Here is a 10,914-nt window from a genome sequence, read left to right as displayed (position 1 = left end):
GCTGTGAAACCCTGTCTCTACCTCGCTCTTAAATCTCATTTCGAAATCCTCTCTCTCTCTCTCTCTCTCTCGCGTATTCAAAGAAGAATAGGTTTTGGTTATCAGCTTCGGGGAAGAGGAAGAAGCAGAGAAACAGCAACAAGAAGAACAAGAAGAAGAGGAAGGAGAAGGGAATGGAGTCGACGGAATCTTCATACGTGTCGTCGCCGGAAGGGCCAAGGAAGCACGCCTCGCCGCCTCACCAATCCCCTTCCCTTGAAGGTACATCTCGATCCCGATCTGCTTTCTCTCTCCATGCTTCTGTGCCCTAATGTAGGTCAGGTTCAATGTATCTCGCTTATGCTCTTCTAACTTCTAAAGGTCAACACCTTCCTTTCGTAACCCTAATTGTTGCACTACGCGCCACTAATCACGCTACCTTTCCTCAGATTCACTGTTTTCATTTTTTATTTTTGCTATGTTATCCTGAAAATGAAAATAAGAACAAAAATGCATAGCTGCTTTTTGAGTGGATTTGATTTTGGGTTTTACTTATTTCTTATCTCTCTGCTTTGGTCTTTAGATTTAAGTGGATATGCTTATATTCAGTTGCATAGAAGGATAATATGCTGTTGCTTACCAAGTTTTATTGATGGCAGAAACTAGGAGAGCTTATTTATTTATTTGTTTGTTTATTCATTTATTTTTTGTTCCTTTGCTCATTTTGTTTTCATTCATTAAGTTTAAATTTCGAGGGAGCTAATGAAGGTTTCCCAAATATACTCCATTTTGGTCAAATTTGGAGTTCTTTTGGTTTGAATCTAGTTAGGCCACTTTCGGCATCTCATTACCGATTTAGCACACAACTGGAACTAACTCTTACTTGGCAGTATTATATATCCTTAACATAAGTGTTCTAAAATTCTCTGGGTTGAGCTTTTTAGCTCAACTTTTGCTTAAATAAACCGGATATTCTGGTTCTGGTTGTTATTATTTTGGCTAACATTGATTGAAGATTTGGTTTCCTTTTATTATTCTTATTATGCAAGTGGGAAGTAGTTTTGAAGTTTTTGCAATGATTATGTTGTACATAGTGGTAGTTGAAGGGAAGCATTGTTGGTTTTTTTTTTCCCCTCATAAGATGAGGCAAGTTGTTTCATATATAGAATCTGGTCAATTGAAGCTTAAAATTATGTTCGATAGTTTTTCTGTCTTGTTGCATCCAAAAGTTATACTCTTATTTGTAAATATGTAAATGTCTTAATTGTTTATTTATTTAATATTATATGACATTATGTTGATCACTTGCAGATTCCGCAGAGAAGCCAACATATGTTAGGTTTCTTGTATCAAACTCTGCAGCTGGTTCTGTTATTGGAAAGGGTGGTTCAACCATCACTGATTTTCAGTCACAATCTGGGGCACGAATCCAGTTATCACGCAACCATGAATTCTTTCCTGGGACTACTGATAGGATTATCATGGTATCTGGTGGAATAAATGAAATCCTAAGAGCTGTTGAACTTATTCTGTCTAAGTTGCTCAGTGAGGTAATTTATGATGTCAATTTGATTGGTAATGAAGAGAATGAAAACTTGTATTACAATTTCCTGTTTTCCTGAAAGTTATTTACCTTGTGTCATTAGCTTCAAAGTGAGGATGAAAATGATGCTGAGCCAAAAACAAAAGTGAGACTCATTGTTCCAAATGGTTCTTGTGGTGGTATAATTGGCAAGGGAGGTGCTACCATTAGGTACTATTGCTTTTCCTCATTAAGTTATCTATTTACAATTTTTTAAAATATGTACAGATAAAAGTAGTTGTTGATACTATCATACTACTATGTCTTAATTTATGATTCTGGGTGTATTGTGATTTCATGTGGTTCTTTGGTGTTCCAGCTTTTATTTCCCCTTGCTCTCCCTAAATTATGTCAGAAAAGAGAGAGTTCTTAATTGTAGGACCCTTTCTCTTTGTTTTTAAATTACACATGATTGGTGATAAAAGCTTAGAGCATAAATTCTTGCCTTTGGTCAGGTCATTCATTGAAGAATCTCAGGCTGGAATTAAGATATCTCCTCAGGATAATAATTATTACGGACTGAATGATAGGCTAGTGACACTGACAGGAACTCTTGATGAGCAAATGCGTGCAGTTGATTTAATTGTTTCTAAGTTAGCTGAAGATCCTCATTATTCGCAGTCCATGAACTCTCCATTTTCATATCCAGGTTAGTGTTCCGAATTAGTACCTTGGATGTTATTCATTCTTACATGTTAGTAATCTGTATGTTTATAATGTATATTTTGGAGTTGGAGGGCCTAATAGTAAAATATTGAACTCTCCACTGTCCATGTTTTGTGTGTATGGGTTCCCATGATTGCATGAAGTTAGTATATGGAAGCATTGCCTCAAACCATAATATCTTTCCCTGCTATTGTAGGATTATTTCTTTTTGTATAAGATTATGGGTTTGTAGGCACTTTTTTATTTTTTTTTCCTTCTCAATGAACTTGTCCCATCTGCTTCTCTACTACTATGTTGTGTACTTATACATGGAGATATGTAGAAGATAGTTATGGCAAAAGTATGTTCTGCTTATAGTTTTGTATATTGAGGTAAAAATGGAGTTAATATAGTTTAATCATCCATTTTTAGAGGAATGCTCATCTTTCTATATTATATTAATTCCCTTGTTAAATTTTCATTTCAATGAAAATGAAGATATTGAAAATGTTTTATGATGAGTTAATTTGGTGCTAAATTTGTGATGAGCTACTTTGGTGAGTTTAATGCTAAGTATAATATTGTTAACTGACATAGGTGTTTACTTTTCGGGTTATCATGGTGTTCCATATACATATGTGCTTCCATCTGTTGCACCAGCACCATACAATGCAGCGAACTACAGACCAAATGGTGCTGCTGGAGGAAAGTTCCAGAATAGCAAGGTTCTTTTGTTCCATTAATTTAGTATTGTTATTGTTTTGGATTTTCTACTGAGTTAATAATAATAATATAAAAAAGGGGAAGATGTTGAATTCCCTTTTCTTGTTCTACAGGATGCCGATTAACATGCATGTTGTGACTTGTGACAAATGAAACTTTTAACAAAAAATCAAGTGTTTTTTTTTATCCTGGAATTACTTATTTAATTCTTCTCATGAATTATCATTCTCAGTGTTAACATGCTTAGCTTCTTATAGTTTGTGTGCTAAGGTGGTTGAATAGACATACATGAGAAGATAAGAGTAGGAGTTATTATTCTTGCTTAGATTAGCATCCATTGGGTAGAATATGATTGGTTTGATCATTTGAATCATAGACCAATGGAGGTCCCAGTGAGAAAAGAGGATCAGGTTAAAGAGAATTCAGTCAAAACTTGAAAGGGTTTGTGATGGAATACTAGAAGACATTTTAAGAGAAACTTAAAGAATTCCTTTTTGTTTGGGTTTTAGCTTTTAATGAAAATTATGGTTTTGATAATGGCGGATCCAATGGTTTCAATATGATCTGTTTATCTAATTTTACTTTCTTCCCGCAATTGTGATAATGAGAAAACTAAATTTTTGCAGCACTAGACAAGGATCTAATATCACATATATAAGGGGAACTACCACTGAAGCACATTATGTGATGGCATCTTGCATTTTAAATGGAGGAAGTCTTAAAAAAATAACTGTCAACACTGCATTGTTTAGTATACTAAGAACAGTATGAAACTTAGTTATAATGCATGCTTAATATAGTACTGCTGTTGTCTTGAGATTTAGTTGATGAGCTTTATGAAATCCAGTTTCATGTGAATAATTTTTTTAGATTATGATTTTGGCAATTTGAAAATTATGGCCAAATCCAAGCATGCTATCATGGGATTATATGACCTGTAGTCAGTAGTGAATTCCTCACATCTTCATCTGAAGGTGAATTGGTGATGTCTGAACTGACAGAGTTCCTGTTGTTCTCCAGGAGGACCGGAGTAACTCGCTGACCATTGGTGTTGCAGATGGCCATATAGGATTGGTTGTTGGTCGTGGCGGAAGGAATATAATGGATATTAGTCAGGTTTGTCAATGGCTGGGAGTATTACATGGCTTACAGTGACTAATTAATTAAGAAACTAACCCAAGTAAGTCTTAACTTTTTTCCAGGTTAGTGGGGCAAGGATAAAGATATCAGACAGAGGAGATTACATATCTGGGACAACAGACAGGTAGGATTTTATTCTATCAAGGCTTTTTTCACCCTTCATATCCAGAATATAAGCCAGATCAATGATCAAATGTCCAAAATAATTTCCTTTACCAAAATGCTTTACACTACTTTCCTTATTATACAGGAAAGTTACTATAACGGGTTCCCAGAGAGCAATACGTACAGCTGAATCTATGATAATGCAGAAGGTTGCTTATGCTTCTGAGAGGGTTCTTGAGTAGAGTAGGGTAGTTTGCATGCACTAGTCTGCTTCTAGATGCGTAGTGAAACCTGCTTGCTAATTGCTTATACATTTGCTGAATTTTTGGGATTTGTTTACATTATTTCTCATCATATGATATACTCTGGGAGATCTTTATTGTAGCGAGAGGCAGGATTTTTTTTTGTTGAGAGCGGTCTTATAGGAATTATTCTCAAACCCTGTCAGTTTAAGATCGATTGGAAAGGGCATTATTGCCTTTTCCAAGTGTAGTATTTAGAACTATATTCTTTTGTTGTAAGTCAACAGTAGCTAATATCATATACGTTCTGTATCTTCATCTGTTACTGGCCTGAGATAGGATTTGAGAAAATTTATTTGCTGTCATAGAAATTGAGTTAAGAATTTCACTTGCGAGTTACCGTCATGTATTTCTTATTCATGATCAAGCTGTGGCTAGTGTTATTATTATTATTTTTTGTGGTATTGTGCATTGTGGGTAGTGTTATTTGAACATAGCTGTTAATTGTACCTTTTTTGGTCATGGATTATTGTACTTCGTTGATGTGCCATCTATTATTATTAATGGGCTTGATGTTGGCCCAAATTATGATCATGTTCATGAAATATTTGCCTTGGTTGAATGAGTGCCTGCACTACCAATCAATATCGTTGCATCTTTGTTGTGTTTTAAGACTGATAGACTGATAGCTTTTCTATAGGAGCCCTATTGGAAATAATTCAATAAGCATGTTTGCCATTTGTATATTTTATTTCAAAAAGCCCGAGAAACAAGACAAGACATAATCACGGGTTTCTAAGATAAGGTCCAATAACTGACAATCTTCTGTGCTCTTTTGTGGTGGTTTCATTGTGATTGTGAGGATGCCAAAAGTGGTGGCTGTTTAGGATCTTGTAACGGTTGAATTTCTTTGCTTGTGCAAGACTCCAAGTCTCTTTTTAACGCTTTGCAGGCACAAGCATGCGAAACTGATAAAAAATGTTCATCAAGCTTTTTCAAAGTTGTGGCGGGGTCCTCATGGCCGAGCCATAGTGGCGGAAAAGAGTTGTCTAAAGTAATTTTAATATGAATGATTCTAACATTACAACGGGCAAATCTTGTCTTTAGTTCACAGTTTGAACTATAATTTGAATCATTACCGTGTGTTTGGAGACTTCAAAAATTGGGTGTATTTTCTTGTCATTAAAAGTTGGGTTAAACAGGTTACAATGAAATAGTTTTTCATGAGTATGGTTTCGTCCCAGTTATTTAGATAAAAAAATGCATTCAACAAAAAAAAAAAAAATAGCAACTTTTTCATATTAGGTAAAGTTGACCATTGTGTTTTATTATGTATAATGTAGTTTTTTATGCGTTAGTTATTTATGCTTTAGTATTCGTGCATACATTTGACTGAGAGCTATTTAAGAAAAAAAACCAGCATAAATATTATTAGCAAATGATTTTTTGGTACCCCGGTAAGTAGTATCATCATAAAAACAATAGAAAAATAAAAATGATGGACCTGTAGGTCTGCAAATTATATAGTTATGTAAAACAAATGTCTGTCATTGTAAACCAGCCTTCAGTGTCCCACATGCGTTACATTGCTGAGCATAAGTACAGTAATTAATTATCATACCAAGGAAATAATAATGTAAAGGATTTAGGACACATATTAGCTAAACTTCTTTTTCGAACCAAGAAATGAGAGTGCATGCTTGCTGAAATTCTGAAATAATAAATGTACGGAACATTTCTTTTCAAAGTCATAATTAAATAGAAAAGCTACTCACAATGAGTTACTATAAAGTTTGTAGTACTTACTTGGGTTGAATTTTGATCTGTTCGATTTAAAAACTACATGAAACTATTATTGAAACAACTTTTCTCCTTTGATAATAATAACTAGTACTGTTAATAAGTATATATCTTTAACAATGACAATACGTTAATATATATTCTTTGATCACATCAATTTTTTAAGATAAAAATAATCAAGACAAGAATACTCTAGAAAGGAGGAAGAGGATCGGAGAAGAGAAGACACAATTACAGAAATATTATTGTTAATGCCATGCTTGATAACATCACTAACAACGAAGGGTAACTAAATATTAACACTACCATGCATGCATGAAGAAGGATGGCCATGAAACCACCCTATAGTTTATTTTTGGAGATCACATATATGAAAACCAACATAGTTTGAATGCAAATTAAACCTAATCAAAACAAAACCTATTTCGTTTAAATACATTTTAAAAACTGATTTATATTTTTAACCCTTCATTTAATTTGTTTAAGGAGACTCACCCTCATCACCACCTCCACTACCGGATCCATAGCCGGACCCACTTCCGTAGCCGGAACCTCCATTATTGCCACCGCCGCCACCACCTCCTCCTCCTTTTCCACCGCCACCGCCACCACCGTTTCCTCCAATGCCACCTCCTTGGCCATAACCACTTCCTTCACCATAACCAGAGCCATAGCCGGAGCCACCTAGGCCTCCACCACCTCCTCCACCTCCACCTCTCCCACCTCCTCCACCGCCGCCACCACCTTCACCTTTTCCACCACCAGAGCCATATCCTGATCCATACCCAGACCCAGATCCATAACCTGATCCATATCCTCCTGAACCACCACCACCACCTCCACCACCTCCTCTGCCGCCGCCACCACCTCCTCCTATTGCTCCACCACCATATCCTTCTCCTCCACCAGACCCATAACCTGATCCATATCCAGAACCCCTTCCAAGATTGCCACCACCGCCGCCTCCTCCGCCACCACCACCTCCTCCTCCTCCACCACCACCTTTTCCACCACCTAAGAAGCTGTCTTTCACCCTAGCAGCAAATGCTATGTCCACAATGAACAAAGCAATGAAAACAGCTCCAATAACCTTGGAGCTTGCCATGATCTCTAACACTATATGTCTCTCTACACTTCAACAAAGAGAATGTGACAGTATATAGGAGAATTTACGATATGAGTATGTCTATCAATTAAGCTTGATAAAAGACTATACAATATAATGTATTATTGTTGTTATTATTTCACCGCTTGAGGCATGAAGCAAGAACTTATTGGTGCATGAAAGTGTGAGGCATGGGACACTATATATACACATTGAAAAGGTGACTTCTAGTAGGTTCGATTAAGCATTTGTTAGGTCCATTATAGATATCATATGATATATTTCTGAAGGAACGTGTTGTGAGGGATCTCTTAGTGGTGGAGAAGACGGTGGTGGTGTCATTGTAATTAGTAGTGGGTGAGTGTGATCATAATAATATATGTCTTTGGTGGTGGAATACTAGAATGTTTGTCCTTTATTTTTGCCCATCAAAATTGTCTTGTGTATATATTTGACACCAATATTATATACATTATTGATTGTTGGATAGAATATTTGGATTAGATTGAGTTTGGGTTAATTTAACTTTGAATTATGTGTTTAATTTTAATGTATTTACAATGTAAAATATTTTATATAATTATTTAATTATATTTAATTTTTAAAATAATTATTTACATATTTAATATAAAAAATAGATATTTTTATTATTATAGTATTATAATAAGTTAATAATAGTAAAAAAATTATGTAAAATATTACCTTTTTAGCATTTATTTTTTGAGGTGTTTAAAGTAAAAATTTAGTGTCTTAAGTTTAGAATTTAAAATTTAAAATTTAAAATTTAAAATTTAAAATAAAATAATAATTTTAAAATTTGATTATTATATTAAATATTAAATAAAAAATGATTATCTAGTTATGTATAATATTGAAATTAGGACTATCAGATAACTTAGGCCGACTTATTTAAGTAAGGTTTATTGTTTAAATTCGTGCGTTATACGAATTGGAATATTTTTTTTTTATTTATAGGCCTCAATTGTAAGGTCTGAATTGTTTACGACGAGTCTAATAATTATACGAGTTGATTTGTTTTGTTTTTATTTCTAAAAAATGTGTGGAAAAAAATTTAGGTTTTGGCGTAAAAAATTGAAAAAAATTGTCAATTTTAGACAAAAATATTAAACAAATAAAATTTTTTATTGAATGAATCACGTTTCAGATCGGATAAAAGTAAATATTAATTTTTTTAAATTAAAAAATTTAAAAATAAAAAATTAGACGGTCTCTTTAGCAGATTAATCTATTTAACTTACTATTTTTTTAGGTTAATTAAATTCAAATTGTTTAATTCAAAATTTACCAGAAAAATCTGGCATTAGAAGCTTAATCTATTTTAATATTATTTCAGTCTAGTCCAACGTGACTAAGGACCTAGGTCCGGACGTCTGACCGACCCGACGGGTTACCGAACCCGAACCGAAACGTGACCCGAATGTCACCGCCTCCCTCCCCTCGTGAACCTAGACAGCTGGAAAGAAAATTTTTAGGAAAGCAGATCTGTCTGCGTGGGACCCACTCCAGTACAGACTATATAAGAGGAGGGCCCTACCCCTCTCCGGAGGTACGTCACAAAACCCTAACCCTAACTGCCGTCTCTTGTACGGACACTGACTTGAGCGTTGGATTCTGGTGCACGAAATTGTTATCACCAGGCATGGCTCCTAAAACTTGGTGCACAATACCATGACTCACACGTTTCTTCACAACTTCGCACAGTTGACTAGCAAGTGCACTGGGTCGTCCAAGTAATACCTTACGTGAGTAAAGGTCGATCCCACGGAGATTGTCGACTTGAAGCAAGCTATGGTCATCTTGTAAATCTCAGTCAGGCGAATTCAAATGGTTATAGAGTTTTGATAATTAAAAGATAAATAAACATAAAATAAAGATAGAGATACTTATGTAATTCATTGGTGGAAATTTCAGATAAGCGTATGGAGATGCGTTATTCCTTCTAAATCTCTGCTTTCCTATTGTCTTCATTCAATCATTCATACTCCTTTCCATGGCAAGCTGTATGTTGGGGATCACCGTTGTCAATGGCTACCTCCCGTCCTCCCAGTGAAAATGGTCCTTTACGATTTCTGTACGGCTAATCAACTGTCGGATTTCTCGTCTCGGATGAAAAATACCAGGCACAGCTACCGTATGGCTAATCAGATGTTGGTTCTCGATCGTGTCGGAATAAGATCCAATGATCCTTTTGCGTTTGTCACTACGCCCCACAGTCGCGAGTTTGAAACTCGTCACAGTCATCCCTTCCCAGATCCTACTCGGAATACCACATACAAGGTTTAGACTTTCCAGATCTCAAGAATGCTGCCAAATGTTTCTAGCCTATACCACGAAGGTTCTAATCTCATATTCAGATGCCCCATTGTCAGAGGAAAAATGATGTGAATCGTTGATTAGAAACCCAAGAGATACACACTCTAGCTTTCGCAGGTAGAACGGAAGTGGTTGTCAGGCACGCGTTCATAAATTGAGAATGGTGATGAGTGTCATGGATCATCACATTCATCATGTTAAAGTACGAGTGAACATCTTAGAATAAGAATAAGCTTGAATTGAATAGAAGAACAATAATAGTATTTTACATTAATACTCGAGGAACAACAGAGCTCCACACCTTAATCTATGGTGTGTAGAAACTCCACCATTGAAAATACATAAGTGATGAAGGTCCAGGCATGGCCAAATGGCCAGCCTCCAAGTCTAAGAAAAAATGTTCCAAAGATGATCTAAGGATAATCCAAAGATGTCAAGAACCAAAAGATGTCAATACAATAGTAAAAAGTCCTATTTATACTAAACTAGTTACTAGGGTTTACAGAGATAAGTAAATGATGCAGAAATCCAATTCCGAGGCCCACTTGGTGTGTGCTTGGGCTGAGCATTGAAGCTTTCATGTGTAGAGACTTTTCTTGGAGTTAAACGCCAGCTTTTATGCCAGTTTGGGCGTTTAACTGCAGCTTCTATCCAGTTTCTGGCGTTTAACGGCAGAATAGGGCAGAAGTTGGCGTTTGAATGCCAATTTGCATCGTCAAAACTCGAGCAAAGTATGGACTATTAAATATTGCTGGAAAGCCCAAGATGTCTACTTTTTAACGCAATTGATTGCGCACAATTTGGGTTTCTATAGCTCCAAAAAATCCATTTCGAGTGCAGGGAGGTCAGAATCCAACAACATTAGCAGTCCTTTTTTTAGCCTCTGAATAAGATTTTTGCTCAGGTCCCTCAATTTCAGCCAGAAAATACCTGAAATCACAGAAAAACACACAAACTCATAGTAAAGTCCATAAATGTGAATTTTGCTTAAAAACTGATAAAAATATACTAAAAAGTAGCTAAATCCTACTAAAAACTACCTAAAAACAATGCCAAAAAGCGTATAAATTATCTGCTCATCACAACACCAAACTTAAATTGTTGCCTGTCCCCAAGCAACTAAAAATAAAATAGGATAAAAAGAAGAGAATATACAATGAATCTCACAATATCAGTGAAAGTTAGTCCTAATTAGATGAGCGGGGCTAGTAGCTTTTTGCTTCTGAATAGTTTTGGCATCTCACTTTATCCTTTGAAAT

The 10,914-nt window shown here is 35.4% G+C and overlaps 2 protein-coding genes across 3 annotated transcripts; one reads left to right on the top strand and one right to left on the bottom strand.

The window, feature by feature from the left end:
* Positions 1 to 6: 6 nt before the first annotated feature.
* On the top strand, positions 7 to 4,728 carry LOC107466642 (protein BTR1). 2 transcript variants are annotated; one of them, XM_016085638.3, is made up of 8 exons: positions 7 to 261; positions 1,291 to 1,529; positions 1,626 to 1,732; positions 2,017 to 2,210; positions 2,867 to 2,931; positions 3,950 to 4,045; positions 4,132 to 4,193; positions 4,320 to 4,728. In XM_016085638.3, the coding sequence occupies exons 1-8, from the start codon at positions 174 to 176 to the stop codon at positions 4,414 to 4,416; spliced, it is 948 nt and encodes a 315-aa protein (XP_015941124.1). In that variant the 5' UTR covers positions 7 to 173; the 3' UTR covers positions 4,417 to 4,728. The 2 variants fall into 2 exon arrangements, with proteins under 2 accessions (XP_015941124.1, XP_015941123.1); XM_016085637.3 differs by having other exon boundaries at positions 2,804 to 2,931.
* Positions 4,729 to 6,447: 1,719 nt separating this feature from the next.
* Positions 6,448 to 7,321, bottom strand: LOC107466643 (putative glycine-rich cell wall structural protein 1). The gene is made up of 2 exons (XM_052254365.1): positions 7,174 to 7,321; positions 6,448 to 7,110 (listed from the first exon to the last, which is right to left on the bottom strand). Exons 1-2 carry the CDS (start codon positions 7,319 to 7,321, stop codon positions 6,698 to 6,700), a joined length of 561 nt encoding a protein of 186 aa, XP_052110325.1. The 3' UTR covers positions 6,448 to 6,697.
* Positions 7,322 to 10,914: the final 3,593 nt, after the last annotated feature.

Source organism: Arachis duranensis, chromosome 9 (assembly GCF_000817695.3).
Source record: "Arachis duranensis cultivar V14167 chromosome 9, aradu.V14167.gnm2.J7QH, whole genome shotgun sequence".
Classification (NCBI taxonomy): Eukaryota; Viridiplantae; Streptophyta; class Magnoliopsida; order Fabales; family Fabaceae; genus Arachis; species Arachis duranensis.
This window is presented reverse-complemented; position numbering and strand designations above follow the sequence as displayed.

Bases quoted from the DNA above. Each gene is read 5' to 3' on its own strand.
- LOC107466642 (XM_016085637.3), top strand. From the start codon at position 174: ATGGAGTCGACGGAATCTTCATACGTGTCGTCGCCGGAAGGGCCAAGG. The intron at 1,530-1,625 runs GTAATTTATGAT...TTGTGTCATTAG, and splicing joins TGTCTAAGTTGCTCAGTGAG to CTTCAAAGTGAGGATGAAAA. The intron at 2,932-3,949 runs GTTCTTTTGTTC...GTTGTTCTCCAG, and splicing joins GAAAGTTCCAGAATAGCAAG to GAGGACCGGAGTAACTCGCT.
- LOC107466643 (XM_052254365.1), bottom strand. From the start codon at position 7,321: ATGGCAAGCTCCAAGGTTATTGGAGCTGTTTTCATTGCTTTGTTCATT. The intron at 7,111-7,173 runs GTGGTGGCAATC...GTGGAGGAGAAG, and splicing joins TGGTGGCGGAGGAGGCGGCG to GATATGGTGGTGGAGCAATA.